This window comes from Sturnus vulgaris, chromosome Z (assembly GCF_052056855.1).
Source record: "Sturnus vulgaris isolate bStuVul1 chromosome Z, bStuVul1.hap1, whole genome shotgun sequence".
Classification (NCBI taxonomy): domain Eukaryota; kingdom Metazoa; phylum Chordata; class Aves; order Passeriformes; family Sturnidae; genus Sturnus; species Sturnus vulgaris.
In genome coordinates, this window is record NC_142283.1 from 20,951,501 (window position 1) to 20,969,249 (window position 17,749).

The following is a 17,749-nucleotide window of genomic DNA, read 5'->3' on the forward strand; positions in this document are numbered from 1 at the left end:
AAAAACTAGAACAGGCCTTGTCTCTGTGTAAGCCCTGCTCAGCAATAACAAAAACATCTCTATTATCAACCTTGTGTCCAGCACAAAACAAGCACAACTGTGTGAACTTTAATTATGCTTTTGATAGATTTTGCAGTATTACTATGCCAAGCAGCAAACTCAGAATGAGGATAAAAATAAATTTGAAAAATACTTAAAATTTCTCTTTGGCTTTTCTAATCTTGTATTCTTTTCATGTTACCTGTATTAATCAGTATCTGTTTTTATAATGTCTTTTGGATCACTTGGTCTTTTAATTCAGTAGATTGGAGGATAACAGGTTGTTCTTTATTGTAGAGTCTCTGAACTAACTTGCCCATTTTAAATCTTAATTTGAAGAAATATGTGTTCTTCCTCACAGTCAAGTCTTTAAGAACCTTAGTTTAACCAATTCTTTAAGTAGTCCTTTTCATTTGCTGTTTTGAAATTAAGTTTAATCCAAAAACCTAATTGTATTTCTTTTCATTTGATTTGAAGCAAATTGTTTGTAATCTGTTACTTAAAAATTTGCCATTACTATGGCATTTTAAAGTATTTGATAAAAACTAAAGCCAAAATAAGCTTTATCTCTCATTCACTTCACATTTTGAAAAAAACAATGCTGTGGTATATATTTATATAAGAATAAATGCAGTATGAAACAAAAATCCTTGAGACCTACTTTTATACTATATTTTTACTTGTTCTGATGTTCAGCCTGGGTGGAATTCAGTGAAAGGAATAAGCAGTGGTTGCTAGGACAAAATAGTCTCCAGGCAATTTCAGAAAAAGTTACTGAATTCAAAGACTTCAGAAGTTTTCTGGGAAGAGTGATTGTGATTTATGAAGCAAATAAAAACTCATCAAGAATAATGTCCAGAGCTGATCACCATTTAGAGGCTGGTAATTTTAGATGGAAGTTGGAAAAAAAAGTGAGTACTTCAGTGACTTTGATAAATACTCAAAAAGCATGTAGATTTATAACCTAATCTGAAAAATAATCTTTCTAGTTCAGCTTATGTTTACTGTAGCTTTGTCAACAGAATTTTTCACTTCAGGTTCTGTTACTTTCCAAATGTATAGTGATACTTTTGAGACTGGCACTGGCCTGTGTAGGCAGGCAGTATTTCTTAAATGAGCTGTGCCACTTTAGCCCCTTCCCCTGCTGTATCCCCTCCCCACAACAAAATTGCTAGTTTTCATGGTGCTCCTTTCTTTTATCTGTGTGCTCTCAGTTAGGATTTTCTTTGCCTAGATTGGATGATTAATAATTCAAACCTGTTGCCGATTTTGATAAAAACAACAGATTTTGAGTGAAAAGTATTTTGTCTCCCAGGGTATGGAATTTAAGTAATAGTGCATAAAAAGGGAGTAGAAGGACATGACACTACACATGGAGACTTCTAGGTGGAGGTTACATGCAGTTTGAGATTTTAACATGTTGCTGTATCATGAATTTGAGGAAATTGCAGTAAATCACCTATGTGCTTTTTCGCCTTGATTGATTTCGATTGTTACTCTGCAGCAGTCTGATCCTTGCTTCTGTCACACCCTTTATGATTACTGCTTTATTTTTCACAGCAACATGGGACGCCAAATGCCTTCAAACAGCAATATGAATAAACAATGTATCAGAACCAGAACTCCTGGGGTTTTGTCATGGTGTTTCGCAGGGCATTTTCTGATCTCTGCACTAATTTTTGCTAGTGTAAGCCCCTGGTCTTTGGTTACAGTGTATATCTACTGCAGCATCCATTCTGGACTAGATGTAGGGAAATTATGCTTAAATTATTTGGCTCGTACTGAGCTGTAGTGGTAAAAAAAAAAAAAGGTAAATTAACCTGTATGCACTACATCAAGGAGATACATTGCAGGACCCTACTGTTATCTTAATGTAAGCACACCAAAGAACCTCTCTGTGGAACAAGTCTCAAAGCAGATGATGCTGGTGCAAGGAATGACAAGTGACAATACACTTAGATTTATTTTTTTCATTATGGGATTTCTACATAAAAACCATTTGTCTAAAATTATTTTTTGACCTAATTTATTTAGTTCTCGAAAATGTCAATCAGTATCTTTTTCTGGTAGATATTCCTCTACTGCCTTCTATCACATCTCTGAGTCTTGGTGAAAATGAAGAAAAAAGCGGACCTTTCATTGTACACTGGCTGAACAACAAAGAGCTTCATTTTACCTTATCTATGGAAGTGTTTTTGCAACAACTTAAAAGGAGTTTTGAACATCATTCTTCTGAGACTAATACTGACGATTCTAATCAAATGGATGGCCGATCAGAAGAAGGTAAAAGTCATACAGACATATGTCATATAGAGAAATGGCTTTCAGTTTATAAAGTAATTTCTAATGTTCCCCCAGGGGAAGAAGTAAGAGATTGGCAACTTGACATGTAAGGATACAGATTACAGTGGCATTTCAATGCATTTTCTTCCCTTATACTGAAAGTATCTATGTAACTTAAAAAAATATGTCTAGAAGTTCTGATTTCTCTTTCTTTAGTTGTTCCAGAAATTTTGAGTTATATATACACTGAAAACTGTATTATTTAATTAAACTTGACTGGGGGCTTTTGCATGAAAATGTTACTTTAATATTAAGGAAGGAGGAGCAACCTTAGAATTAACTTTTTTTCTTAGATTTTAATGTACAGCTAATTTAAATAGCTTTATTCTGTAACATAATACAGTCAATTAATTTGAATATATACATTCTGGAGATTATTGCCTTTGTTTTGTCTATACATGCAAAAATTGTATGAAATAGGAGAAAAGAAAAATATTTCAAATTAAGGTGCAACATAAACTGTTTTGGTTTGTTAGACACTGAGCTGCATTAGAGGATTTATGGTTATAATCTTTGTCCTTTTACATTAGTTTTCGTATGAGTAGCTTATAAAAGCCCTGAAATTAGCTCCAAAGCCTGAATAACACTGTTATACTTATATATCTGTATATTGTAGAAGCTGATGAAAATGGAGATGAACAAAAAGGAAACCAAGAGAAGAAGGAACTGGGTGATGAGCAAGCTGCTCCATATGCAAGCCTTGTTCCTTTATCTTCTGCTATTTTTGATCATGAAATTGAAGTTTTGCTTTCTGAATGGAGTAAAAATGCTGACATGCTCTTCAGTATACATCCTATGGATGGCTCCCTGCTGGTGTGGCACGTGGACTGGCTAGATGAATACCAGCCTGGCATGTTTCGCCAGGTGCAGGTACTTTACTTCTCCTGCATTTTACGTTGGTGTTCAGTGAGAAGTACGATGGGAACTCTAATACTTATTCTTTCTTTCTTGATATTGCAGGTGTCATTTGTCTCAAGAATTCCTGTTGCATTTCCAACGGGTGATGCAAATTCTCTTTGCAGAAGTATAGTGATGTATGCTTGTACCAAAAATGTTGATTTAGCTATCCAACAAGGCAAACAAAAGCCTCCTGGCCTTACACGCTCTTCATCTATGCTTATCTCTTCTGGACACAGTAAATCAACCAACAGCTTAAAACTAAGTATTTTCACACCTAATGTTATGATGATTTCCAAACATGCAGATGGGTCACTGAACCAGTGGCTAGTGAGTTTTGCTGAAGAATCTGCCTTTTCAACTGTACTCAGTATTTCACACAAATCCCGATATTGTGGTCACCGTTTTCATCTTAACGACTTGGCTTGCCACTCAGTGTTACCACTGCTACTTACAACTTCACATCACAATGCTCTAATCTCACCAGATGTTGAGAAAACAGTACAGGCAAATGATTCTTTTAAGTCTCAGGAGTCACCAGTAAGACCTCAGATTAGAGGCAATGCAAACGTGACATCCCAGGATCCCAATGCTGTTTACAGTGAACTTATTCTTTGGAGAGTAGATCCTGTTGGGCCTTTGTCCTTTTCTGGTGGAGTTTCTGAACTTGCTCGGATCAATTCTCTTCATGTTTCAGCTTTTTCTAATGTTGCGTGGCTGCCCACACTTATACCCAGCTATTGCCTTGGTGAGTTTCATTTTCTGATTAGTGAAGTGTTCTAGAAGAAAATTAATATAACCTAATAACGCTCTTAAATAGATAATACAGATATGCTTGAACGTACTGGAAGAAATTTTAAGGCTGGATCCTTTATTTCACAAATTTTCAAGCTGCTCGTACTTGAGAATTCTTTATTCCTGTGTAAAAAGTTTCTCTGTTCTGTTTTATTTAATAGATTTGATATTTTAGGAGATTATGCAGTAAAGTTCTTAGTTATTAATGCATACTTCTTAGCATGCTGAAGACTTAAAAGCTGAGGGAGATTTAACTATAGTTTGCAAATGGAATTCTTATTTCCTTTTGTGTACTTTGATTTGGTTTCTAAGCGCAGCTTTAAACTTTGTAGCTCTTGCTTGTTAATAGAAGTAAATAGGAGATTTTTTTGTGCTGTATTGTTTCTCATCATAACTTCAAAAATACCTGTTGTCAAAAAATAAGAGGAAGCTATATGGTGTTTGAATATTTGAGCCTTTCCACCTTCCTGCTTTTCAGGTGCATACTGTAATTCTCCAAGTGCCTGCTTTGTGGCTAGTGACGGACAGTACTTAAGATTATATCAAGCTGTAATAGATGCTAAGAAACTTCTGTGTGAGCTCTCCAATCCAGAAATTTCTGTAAGTGAAAAGTGAAACTTGGTGACTGACTAAGCTGGTTGCTGAGGCTTCCACAGATCATTCTGCTTGTAAAAACAGATTAGGTAAAGCTTTATTTAGCCATACTGTATTTATGCCAACTCTGCATATTGAGGCAGGCAAAGGTTTGATTGGGAAATACCTGTGAAGAGCTTGCACCACAAGGAATAATAACTGTGTGGGTGCATTGCTTTCCTAAGGAAAAGCTGGAACAGCAATGTGGCTTTTGCAGAAAGGACAATAAATTGCAGTATATGGGGCTTTCCAGATGCTCTTGTTACCTTTTAGCCATCAAAACCAAATGTATTCTTCATAAAACAAGCAATGTTACCTGTGTTCTTACTGAATCACAACTAGTGTGTATTTAATGCTTTAATTAACATTTGCATAGAGATGTTGCACCTATATAGCAGGTTGTGCCACAAAAATGCATAAGAGTTAACAAGGCCACCCCCGTTTCTTTTCAAACAGAAGTATGTTGGTGAAGTTTTTAACATCATAAGTCAGCAATCTACAGCTCGCCCGGGATGTATCATTGAACTGGATGCCATCACAGAGCTTGTAAGATCTTCTGCTATACTCATTTTATACCATAATTAGGTTTCTTAAAGTATTAATAATAAAGGCAATACCTGTAGCTCTTTATTAGGTTAATTTGTGGCACTTAGCCTGTTTTTGACATGTTCTTGTACTTGCTTTCTTCAGTACCTGTAAATGAAAAGAATGTGAGTAATGAAGGTGGAGTTTCATGAGGAGTCTTCTGTTGATGTGTTTAACGTACCAAGTTAAAAGCTCCTGTGTTAGAGAGCAGTCTTGAAAAGCATGTACCAAGATGTTCACTTTTTGTGTATTTTTACATCCTTAGCATGGCCGGAAAACGCAGTTATTCCATGTTTTTCAAGAAGACTTTATTTTAAATAACCAAGAGAAGGAAATGCCTTCAAAGAAGAATGGTTTATCAGACTCCGGTAAGGAATTTTTTTTCCATAGAACATTGAATACAGTGTTTATTTGTTCCACGGAAAAAAATGAACTTATTAAATGGCTTTTATAATTTTAATGTCAGATACCTTAATTTGAGATATTCAGAAAGACCTCTAGTCTAATGAAGCTCATGGATATTTCACTTCCTTTGAATTGTGTGCAACCAAATTTTAGATCAAGTAGTTTAAATCACAAGATACCCATTGTGTCCTGTGTTAAGCAGGGACGTGTGTTTCCTCTTGTGTGAAGGGGGAAAGGGTTTTAAATGTGAAGCTTGCACTTGTGTGGGGTATGACATAGACCAAAATTACTGTATCCTTTCATGGTGGATGCTCTTCTTGTACATCAGCTAAATATTGCTCCTCAGGCCTTGCAACAAATGACAAGCCAAACCATTCCTCCTCACTATAATACTGTGAGTAGTATGTGGATTTGTAGGTCCTTGTACAGATCTGAATTGCTCTGGAAAAAATGATTAGTTTTCCTTGGTGGAGTGCCTCAGTTATTCCATTATATAGGCATCACATTGTTCTGCTCTAGTGAAATAATGTGGGAAAAAAGGGGTCAGAGTAAAGTTTGTCATCTCCATGTCATCTGCAGTACTAGATGGAGTACTGAATGAAAGGAAGCAGAACAGTTGAAAAGTGTCAAAGGAACCTAGGGAAATATTAAATCAACTGGATATACATAGGGATTATCTGGGAACTGATGTTTCTTCCTGAGGAAGAGATTTGGAGTAGTGGAGATAATCCTGGCCCTCAGTGGAGATCAAATAATGCAATTGGGATGTTAAAAATAAGAAACAAAATAGAGAACATAAAAAGTGCTACTCTACAGCATAATTAATTGTGTGTTTACATCTTGAGTATGATGCACAGAAATAATTTTAGAAGAAACATGGAAATATTTGATCTTAGACAACTGTAGACATCTGTATGTGTTCTGAAACTCTGTAAAGATTGCTGCATACCATCCATTTAAGGAATTGGGCTAAATTAACTCTTTGAAAAACTGTTCAATTAGAACTGGATTTTTTGCATGCATTCTAATTTGAAATTTTTTTTAATACTTTCTTTCTTCCTCTTTAATAATGCATGAAAGTAGTTACCTCATGTTGTTTTTAAAAAGAACAAATTCTCTTGCATTTTTCTATGGTACCATAAGCACTGCAATGTGAAAAGCACAGGGCAAATGCGGCTTATTCTTGTTAATGTTTTATGTATACACATACCAAAAGGGTCAGAGGAATCATGGAGGAAAGAGAGTCCCTAAATTAACTATTCCTTCTTGGTCCTAATAGGTTGACTTTGATATGAACCTTCCAGAAATGGGTACATGTTGATAGTACACCTCACATCTTCTTGTTTTTGTGTAAACTAGAGCAAGTAAATTCTTAGGAAGAAGCATCATATCTCTTGTGTTCTAGACTATACTGATAGTACGCTCTGAGATTTAACTTTAAACATAGCAAAGTCAGGCAAGTATGTTGTCATCTCTGAAAGAAAACATTGACAGCTCTTACATGAGTGTACCTGGATTGTAGTGTTTGGTTGTGGTAAAAAACAGAGAAAGCTAATGTAACAGATATAGTCAGACCATTGCATTTCAGTATTAGTTCATGTTAGCTTAATTGGGTTATTTGCTAGCCTGCAAAACTTAGTTCTGCTTTCAGGTGAATAACCCCTAAGATCTTCCTGTTCTAATTTCACCAGGAAACCAGCAGAATGGATTCTCTGAAAAATTCTACTTAATAGTGATAGAGTATACACAAAACCATTCATTACTGCATATGTGGCATTTACATCTGAAGGCAATTCCTGTCTCCATAGGTAAGCCCTCTTTCTTGTAGTTTTCTTTTTAAAAAAGCCACTGTCTAGTGAGTATCTGCTGTTCAGTGTAATCTAAAATGTTTCATCTTCTTGAAAAGATTCTGCATTTGATTACAAGATTTTATCACAGCCATTCTTTCTTGATTGCCTAATCTTCTGATTGCTGAAACTCTTCAGTTCAGCCAGAGCCTGGAGTTTGGTACTTTTTGTGCATTCTAAGGCCAGATAAGCTTAACTGGCTTTAGTACAGTCTAACAGTTAAGATGTTTAGCTTTTTGGAAGTTCCTGTTCAGCAATTTTTAAGCTTATGCATGCATTTTAAATAGGACTGTAGTCTAAAACGCCTAAGCATCAGTAGTGCTATTACAATTCTAAACAATTTGATGTTCTGAAATCTGCTGATTCTCTTTCAAACTGCCAAACTACCTCTAAAACTGTAATGTTTTAAAGGTAAGAGACACTTTGGAAGTTTTCTGTTAACATTTAAAGATTTTAAGAAACATAAATCTGATACCACTTATCAGAGGAATCTGTTATGTTTCTGTCATTCAGAAATATAACAGATTTCTGTCATTCATCTGTATGTTTTTGTCATTTAAACTAAATTAGCATTTCTTACTGTTGCTTTCAAATGAGAGAAAAAGTGTTATTGCAATTAGTTTATAGTTTAGTGAGAATAATCTGAGTTTAGTGATGCACTTACGTGATGAGGAAATAACTGACAAGGCTTTTCAGCACATCTGTTGGAAATTTTTGTGTTCCATTTCCTTCAATTTCATAGTTCAGCTGTGGAGTTCTATTAAAGAAGGGAAGCATTTGTATCACATTCTCTGAGACCCTATGTTTTAAGGAATAAAATGAAGCTGTTGTTAAAATTTTTCTGAAAAATAACTTTCACCAATGTAAACTAAGACATCAAAGTCTTAATTTAATTTTCCTTAGCTACAGGTAATCTATTCTTACTGAAACCATATTTTCAGTGGATAGCCACATATATATCTCTTTGACTGCAGTTTGGGTGGTTCTGGTCATGCTTTGATTATTTTATAATCTCTCCACAGTTCTAGAATCTCAGAAGTATTCAATGTGAGATGTCCTAGCATTTATCTTTAAATCTGAATAATAGAACACATTTCATTAAAATGAATGTAAAATTTTAAGTCAGGTTTTGTCTGTCTCTTCTGTAACTATTAAAGTGAGTAAAATTACTTCTTGCATTAAAAGAAATCATTGATCTTTTAAAATTAACAATGCGAACTTTTTTTTAGATGAAAAGATAGGTTTAAATCCAGTTGAAGAAGCAACACAAACAGAAGAATCATATTCTTCTCCAGATCCAGAGAAGATCCAATCGCCTTTCACTCAAAAGTATCGGGCCTGTAGAGCAAACCTTCAGAGCACCAGCTGGCTTACTCTGTCTTCCAAAATGGTGTATAGTCAAGAGTTGAGTATGCCAGAAGGAGTAGAAATAATAAGCGTCAAGCCATCAGCAGGTTTGTCATCTTTTTTTCAAAGACTAAAATAAGGAATCTCTGCCTTTCTGATTTTGGTTTTAAAATAGAAACAAAGTAATAGTAAGTTTTAGATTCATTGTTAGAGTCGAGTATGTAGGTGGATCCAAAAGGTTTGCTAAAATGTGCTTCCCCAACTTAATCTCAGTCCTGGAGCTAGCACTAAAATAAAGCTCTTACTTAAGGTGTAATATTTACTGTATTCTGCATTCTGGCAAAAACCAGAATAATAGAAAGTAAGTAAGTTTTGTTTTGCAGTCATTCATTAAATTTTTTGTAGGATCTTAACATACTTAAATGTTAAGGTTTTCATCAGTAGTCTTTCTAAAATACAGTTTTAGATTTTTCAATGGATAAATGTTTGACAGAAGAGAATAATATATTAATCTTCATCTTTAAAGAATATTATTTGACTCCTCTCTAGATCACGAAATACAATCAAACAGTAAAATGGTTTCATAGTTTCATTTTTGACGTATTGTCTCCTTTGTGAGGCCCTGTAAATGACCTCTTTGTGAGGAAGCAGTAATACTTTTTTAAAATTTGGAGTAATAGAATGGTGGCTGAATAAAATGTTGCTAATTTTGCTTTTTAGTATTTCCTCCAGTAAAAAGTGTATTTTATTTCATTTTAGGACACCTCAGTTCTTCTTCCATATATCCTGTTTGTCGTGCACCTTATCTGCTGGCTACTTCCTGCTCTGATGGAAAAGTTCGGTTCTGGAGATGCAGGGTTGTCACTGAATCATCAGCTTCTTCCATGCCACAATATGGCACAGACAATGACATTAAATATGTATGGGAAGAATGGCCGTTACTGATTGAGGATGGACTTCCTAGCAGTAGTGCTATTAATGTTCCAGGGAGGCCAACTGATGTCAGCTGTGCACACACAAACAGATTAGCAGTAGCATACAAGCAGGCAGCATCTAGAAATGGCCATCTTTCTCAAGATTTTGTGATGCACGTTAGTATTTTTGAATGTGAATCTACAGGGGGTTCTTCTTGGATTTTAGAACAGACGCTTAATTTAGATGAGGTAAGCACCACGTTGGACTCTGGTGTTAGTGTTGATAGTGTTGATTTAGTGTCAGATAACCATCACGATACTTCACTGTCTCATGGTGGGAGTATTATACCCAACACTAAGCACTTGGTGCACTTAGATTGGATGTCTAGGGAAGATGGTTCACATATTCTGACAGTGGGGATTGGATCAAAACTTTATATGTTTGGTCAGCTGTCTGGGAAGAGGCAAGAGCAAAATGGTAACGAGATCGTAGCAATTTCCCACAGTGGCAGTCCTAAGGCTGAAACCCTTTCTGGGTTTGTTTTGCTGCGTTGTGTTGACTTGGTTTCATCTGTGGAGGGGTCAGCTCCTTTTCCTGTATCCTTGTCTTGGGTGCGTGATGGCATTCTGGTAGTTGGAATGGATTGTGAAATGCATGTTTATTCCCAATGGCAATCTCCTTCTAAGCAGGAACTAGTTAGTACAGATTCCTACAGTGGAAGTATGCCATGCATAACTAGCTTAATGAAACAAAGCCAGTCAGCTGCCTCAGGTCTGCATCCACCAAAGAGAACCTTGACCAGATCTATGACCAGCCTTGCACAGAAACTTAGTGGGAAAAGGTCTGCCTCTGATCTGTCTATGGAAATAGAAGATTCTGGTCTTTTTGAAGCAGCTCATACCTTATCTCCAACTTTACCTCAGTACCACCCATATCAACTGTTGGAACTCATGGATCTTGGTAAAGTACGCAGAGCAAAAGCCATTCTGTCCCATTTGGTGAAGTGCATTGCTGGAGAAGTTGTTGCTATAAATGAGTCTGAGCCTAATCATGACAGGAGACTCAGATCTCTGACAATCAGTGCTAGTGGAAGTACTGCAAGAGATCCCAAAATGTTCAGCAAATCAGAGACTACAGACTATATAGAAATAGACTCTGTTCCACCATTGCCTCTCTATGCTCTGCTTGCTGCGGATGATGATTCATCTTATTCCTGTTCAGAGAAGTCCAATAATCAGAATAGTCAAAATAAAAAGGATGTGCCCAATGACAGTTATGAAAATCTCTTCCAAAATACTGTTATAAGTACAGATGACCTTGTCCCGTTTGAGGCAGACGAAGAGAGTTCAAAACCAACAGTCATTGATCTTTCTCAATACAGCCCAACTTACTTTGGACCAGAACATGCTCAAGTTCTTTCTCGTCATTTGCTTCATTCAAGCTTGCCAGGTCTGACTAGGATGGAGCAAATGTCATTGATGGCCTTGGCAGATACAATTGCTACTACCAGTACTGACATTGGAGAAAGCAGAGACAGAAGTCAGGGTAAGTTTTCTCTTCCAAATGAAACGTGTTTCTCTGCTTCACAACCTTTCCTTGAATTTTCTTCTATTTTGGGATATTTTTATGACTTACAAGATGATGATGCACCTTCATTTCATAGTATAATTATTTCAAGACCTAATGCTTTGATAAAAACAAAATTTTCTTTTGCTGCCTGCTAATGCCGTTGTGAGTCCATCAGTTCACATACTATAATTATCTTTTATTCACTTTGGAAGAGACAGTAATGACAAATGTTTGTTGTACTGTGTAGAGAAATTGAGAAATAGTTTGGCTTGATTTTTTAATATAGAACACTTTTGTTTCTTGCATTAAACAGAACAAATATCTTCAAAAGTTTTTATATTTGAAATTTTCTTATTCCTTTTCTTAAAGGGAAGAATTATGAACTAAGTCATTGTTTACAAATTTAAAGTGTTAGTAGTCACAAAGTTATATTTCTTCTGTTAATACTTACTTGGAATAATTGCTGTAAAATGTGTGTAAAAATAATTATTTCCAGGTGGAGAAACTCTTGATGAGTGTGGTTTAAAATTTTTATTGGCTGTCCGGCTTCACACCTTTCTGATAACTGCGCTTCCTCCTGTACATCGAGCCCAGCTGCTTCACCAAGGTAAGTGACCTGTTTTCTTAGATGAGTTGAGTTTTAGTGATGTAGTGGCACCTATGACTCTATGATGTGTCTCTGCAGAATCAGTGAATTAATTCATTGGAGTTTTTAAAGAAAATATTGTCCAATATAACTGAATGCTAGAGCAGAAAATGTCTTATTTTGTTTTTGATAAAGGTCTTAGAACTGATTTTTTTATAACAAGTTTTTAGTTGGTGAGGAGGTGTTTGTTTCCCCAAATTCAGTGATCTTCTAGTACCGTGTTGTTCCAATAACCTTCTGCTGGAATAATGTAGTAGAAAACTGTACCTGTTTATGTAGGGGCTTGGTACATATTTGGGAAAAAAAACACTACTTGGACTTTAAATATTTCTATATACTTACTTATGCTTTCTATATACAATCAACTATTTCATATAGGGAGGTTTTTTGTATAATTTAGCTAGTTCCATCCTGATACTGCAGATGACAGAGTGAGATGGATTTGATTAGTCATAATCAGATCTAAATACTGGCTGTGATTACTCCTTTAGCCATCACGATGGTTGATAGCATTTTCAGTTGCATGGCTTCTCATCCCTCAGCTGAATCAGAGGTCGGAATTTGCCAGACTTGCCACAGCAGAGTGTTGTAGAGTTAGCTTTCTGATGGAGTAATTTTAGTTGAGATACTTCCACTTCTGGTGAGTTCAGAAATTGGTGAGTGAGAAGTGCCTCAGTTGTATTATATTTCTTTGATATTTGATATGCAATCCTAACAAATACTCTTAAATTTCTCATCAGAAATGCACTTAAAAAATCCAAAACAAGCAGTTTCACCTTCTTCGCTTCTGCCTTTCCCATCCCCTTGTCTTCATATTCTGGATTTTTTTATTAATGAATGTCTTCTGATTTTTTTTTTTTAATGTTTATTGTATAGGCTTATCTACTAGTCACTTTGCCTGGGCATTCCATTCTGTAGCAGAGGAAGAGCTCCTGAGTATGCTCCCTGCAGTGCAGAAGGGAGATCCGACATGGTCAGAGCTCAGAGCTATGGGTGTGGGATGGTGGGTTCGAAACATCCACAGCCTGCGGAAATGCATAGAAAAGGTAACCATAGCATTTAAAAAAACCCCACCAACAAACCAACAAAATCTTCCCAAAAAGCTGTTCTCCAGTGTTTACCTTCTATTTATGTAGTTTTTAAGTTTTTACATGATGAAGTTTTCTGAAATGCTTCGTGCTGTATTTTTTGTGTCTATGCTTTTCTGTATGAATATGAACTTCTGGATTTAACTAATTTTTTAGTACTTTAGACTTCAAATTCCAGTGTGGAGTACATTTTTTGCTCTTAGGTACTCCATCTTAAAGATAACATTGTACAGTATTTATTGTGGATGCTCAAGATACAGATGGAGCATATAGTTACTTCTTATAGCAAAATTGAGAAACAAATTGTGGAGAAAGGTTCTTCTCAAAAACCTATCAGATGTGGGAGCACCTTAGATACTGTATGTACATCTGTCTTGCAAATTGATTATTTTTCATTATAAACAAACCTTCTATTGTTTTGTTTTGTCTTGGTGGTTTTTTGTTTGAGGGTTTTGTTGGGATTTTTATATTAAATATTTTAATCATTGCAATAAGCCTAACCTCATTAACACTTGTTTCAAGCTCTTGGAAAAGCCAAGTGTGTTGAGCAAGAAAATGACATGCATGAGGTATTTTAACTACAAAGCACGGAGTGGTAAAATGCATGTCTCTACTTCTACTTTTAAATCTTCAGGAATTAATCATCACTTTATGAAACTTAACTGCCATGTGTAAAAAAATCCTAGGTGTTCTAGGCCTGAGTTTAAGGCTGTCTTAAGTGGGACTTTGACTATTCTTGCTGCCACTTAGCCTTTTTTCTTTCCAATCTCCAAAAGTAATCACTTGTCCCAGCCTGTTTATCAAGACTCCATCTGTCTTTTGATTACCAGAGCAACTAGTAAATTAATTTTGCTATGATTTTAGAAACTGATTTCAGATATAGGGATTCTCACTTGATTTGCAAAAAAGCTTCTAGAACTGGAAGAGCATGAACTAAGTGATATCAAACAGGCTGTTGTATCTTCACATGTTCCCATGTCAGACTCATAATGACAGGAGGGATCCTGTATTAAAGAGAACTTCAGAGCGCTATGGGGTATGGGATGCCAGAAGCAGCAAGAATCTCATTTAAGATAAATTTAAGTTGTGGTTGCATTTTTGCTTTTGAACTGTCTTCTCAGGTGGCTAAAGCAGCTTTTCAGCGAAACAATGATCCACTTGACGCTGCCATTTTTTACCTTGCGATGAAGAAGAAGGCTGTTATCTGGGGATTATACAGGTATTCAGGCTCTTACGTGGAATTTCACACTGTCTAGTATAATTTTGGGGGAAAAAGTTGAATGTAATGGTGATCCAAAAGAAGCACAAATATTACCATTGAAAGCTGATATTTGATTTCTAAACTAGTTATTGCATTGATGAATAGTTTCTAACCTTATATTTACTTATTCTTAAATCTCTGGTAGTTTCAATTACTACTTAATTCTGATTCTGATTTACTTTTGAGGACTAGCAGTGTAGTGTGTAAAATGTCATGCCTATCTTTTACATGCATGCTTGTTAAAAATTTTATCTTAAATTCAAAGGACTGACTTAAGTCTAACTGAATACAGAATTCAGTTTTGCAAAACTTCTGAAAACTAATTTGTTTTGTCACTGAAGAGCTCAGCTGAAATAAAGTGAGATTTTCTGTATTTATATCAGATTATTGAAAATACCATTAGATTTTGTATTTACTGAACTTTCTGCTGTTTTTACATATGTAGCCTTCTCAACTCCCAGTGTGTTGAGAGACTCTGCATTTCCTAATGTAAAAATCTCTGTAAAGTTATACTGAAATCTGTGGAAATGAAGAACAATAGTGCAAGTAATAAAAAGTAAAATGTTTTTATCAATTATGTTCTATGTGTAGGTCCCAGAAAGATACTAAAATGACACAGTTTTTTGGAAACAACTTTACTGAGGACAGATGGCGTAAAGCAGCATTAAAGAATGCTTTTTCTTTGCTTGGCAAACAACGTTTTGAACATTCTGCAGCATTTTTCTTGTTGGCAGGACACTTAAAAGATGCAGTGGAGGTAATAAAATTTTTAATGTTTAAGACTGTTAGATTGTCCCAAATGTACAAATCTAGTAAATACAGTTTGCATTTTGCCTTAGTATGACCGCTGAAGCTTCTTATGTTTTCAATTTGTGTTCTTCATTCTCACCCCAAATGAATGACAAATACAAAAACAAAACCTTGATCTTTACATTTTGATTCCTTTTTAGCTGTCGTATTACTGATTCTGAAAGGTGACATGGGTAATTTCTCTGCTCTAAGGGGACTACCTAGTCCTGTAGGAAGACAGAGTAGTTTTTCATTAGGAAGTTCTAGACCTGGTGTTTTGGCAGTGATGTGGATTAGCTCTTAGAATTCCTTTACAAAAAAGAAAGCAAACAAAAATTATTTCCTGAGTCTGAATTGCAAAATTGGGAGGAAATTAATCTCTGTGATAATGAAGGATTTGTTCTGTAAAGCTTTGTAGCTAAAACAACCGAAATCCAGAGGTAAGAGGTGGCATATGCACATTGGCAATGATCTATTGAAGCTGCTTTATTTCAAAGATCGATTGTCATACCATACTCAAACTGAGGAAATGCAAATCCCATCTTGCATTTAATACTTGGCTACACCTGTTCTGCTAGTTCCTGCTCACTTTTTATGGAATTAATAGACCTACATATTTTAATCTGAGCAGATTTATGTCACTTTCTGCCCTATAATCATTTTAAACTGAGGAAAAGTGACAAAGTTTATCATTTGAATATACTTATTTTTAATTAGGTCTGCCTTGAAAAGCTGCATGACATTCAGTTGGCTCTTGTAATATCAAGACTTTATGAATCGGAGTTTGAAGTGTCAAGTACTTACAAATCTGTACTACAGAAGAGAGTTTTGGGAAGTGTGTCTACTGGAAAAGAGAGCTCAGGAAACACACACTGTGACCCTTTCTTGCGAAGTATGGCATACTGGATTTTGGAAGATTATAGCAAGGCTCTTGACACCTTGATTAAACATTCTGTTGAAGATGGAGGTAAGAATATAGGTATTTGGCCTGTTGAGTTGGTTTTAACTATTTGTTCATTTAAGCCACAGTATCTTAAAGTGTCATCTAAGGAAAATCAGGTACCACACAGTTCCTTTCCATTGTTAGTAACTAGCTTGCTGTAGAAATGTGTGTGGACTTTAATAGCAAACATGGTGACTGTATTGTTATTATCCTGTATCCCATGAATGCATACTTTGTCCTTTAAGCATGTGAATGCTTAAAGGATAATGGAATAACCCTGCAGTAATGGAGCTGTTTTTCCAGAAGCAGTCTAAATATGAAGACGCAAATTAAGTCCTTGAATTAATTCAACTCCATCACAGCCTAAGACAAAATTCTGATTTCCCACTTACATAGGAGAGTCTGGAAGACTTTTGTAGCTTTTAGTCCTTGGTAAGAGCTGACTACAATAATAGACTACCAACAGAAAGCTTTTGATGCTTAAAATGGTACAAGGATGTGCTGCCTGAAACAGCACCTAACTCTCCTACAGCAGTTCATTTCTATGTTCACTTGCTGGCTTTATAGACCTTCTACAATTTAATTGTATTATTTCCTAAAGGTAGTGTTTTCATTGAGGTTAAATTCTTCAAGTCCTTGGTAGCTAGCTGGTTTCAATCCTGGCTACTGAGAACAATTGAAAGGGAATAAATGAAGGCTCAAATACTTAGAACAGGGTAACTAATTTGTGAAACTGGTTTCAGTAGAAGTTACAAGCCTCAGGATGATTTTGAGCAAATGAGGAATACAGTGTTTCGTTGTTTCTATCTTGATCCCATCTTTCTGTATAAAATAATTTTAAAGTGTTGCTAGTTCTTTTGTGATCAGTTCATGGTTTGTTTGTCATGTCTTGCCTTATTTTCTTACCTGGAATGTGCTTTTTCATGTACCTCTCTCTGTTAACTGTCACCAGTTGTGCAACTATCACAACTCCAGACAGAGAAGAGTGTAAGGGTTTATTTCAGCCTGAGCCCTTTGAAAGTTGTGTGAATCATCCTATGCTGATGCTTGTATCTCTTCTGGGTTTTTTTCTTGTGGACATGAAAATGAAATGAATAGGTGTTGCACTGCTGTGTAATTTATTTATTTGTATGTCATACTGCTGCCATTATGTTTAAATGTTATGGATTTCCTGGTTTTTTTTGTAAGTTGCATTTCTTTTAAGATACAGACAAAACTAAAAATACTAGTGGGTTTTTTTTTAGAAGAGACTTTAAGTAAACATCTGTAAGATATAGCATCTTATTGTCATTTAGAGATGGAAAATGGAGACTTCAGGATTCTAAAACGAATAGAAAAGTGGTCTTATTTGACTTCAGTAAAACTGGCCTGACTACAAGGAAAAGAAATGGTGGCTGTTATAATTGAAAAAGTCATGCCTGCTGCCCCACTCTGCTGTTTTTAGTAGGTTTGGTGGTGTCCTTCCCACTGAGATATTCAAATGATAAAGGTACAAAGGAGAGTGCAGTGAAGCAAACTGAATGAATATATGAAGTAGACAATGAGATTGATACTAAAACCTAAAAGCCTTCTGATGAACTTTGGACTTTGCTGCAAATCAGTTATATCATACAGAGTGTTATATTTTCCTCATGCTGCCATATCTTT

The 17,749-nt window shown here is 35.6% G+C and overlaps 1 protein-coding gene across 5 annotated transcripts in view; it reads left to right on the forward strand.

Moving 5' to 3' along the window:
* Positions 1 to 17,749, forward strand: part of DMXL1 (Dmx like 1) — a 76,536-nt gene that overhangs the window by 26,654 nt on the left and 32,133 nt on the right. For all 5 annotated transcript variants that reach the window (XM_088156745.1, XM_088156746.1, XM_088156747.1 and 2 more), the window contains exons 10-23: positions 2,110 to 2,322; positions 2,999 to 3,252; positions 3,343 to 4,027; positions 4,553 to 4,674; positions 5,164 to 5,253; positions 5,558 to 5,660; positions 7,389 to 7,505; positions 8,774 to 8,998; positions 9,651 to 11,351; positions 11,872 to 11,982; positions 12,898 to 13,067; positions 14,231 to 14,328; positions 14,962 to 15,127; positions 15,877 to 16,126. In XM_088156745.1, coding sequence (XP_088012871.1) covers positions 2,110 to 2,322; positions 2,999 to 3,252; positions 3,343 to 4,027; positions 4,553 to 4,674; positions 5,164 to 5,253; positions 5,558 to 5,660; positions 7,389 to 7,505; positions 8,774 to 8,998; positions 9,651 to 11,351; positions 11,872 to 11,982; positions 12,898 to 13,067; positions 14,231 to 14,328; positions 14,962 to 15,127; positions 15,877 to 16,126 — 4,305 coding nt within the window. The remainder of the gene's footprint in view (positions 1 to 2,109; positions 2,323 to 2,998; positions 3,253 to 3,342; positions 4,028 to 4,552; positions 4,675 to 5,163; positions 5,254 to 5,557; positions 5,661 to 7,388; positions 7,506 to 8,773; positions 8,999 to 9,650; positions 11,352 to 11,871; positions 11,983 to 12,897; positions 13,068 to 14,230; positions 14,329 to 14,961; positions 15,128 to 15,876; positions 16,127 to 17,749) is intronic.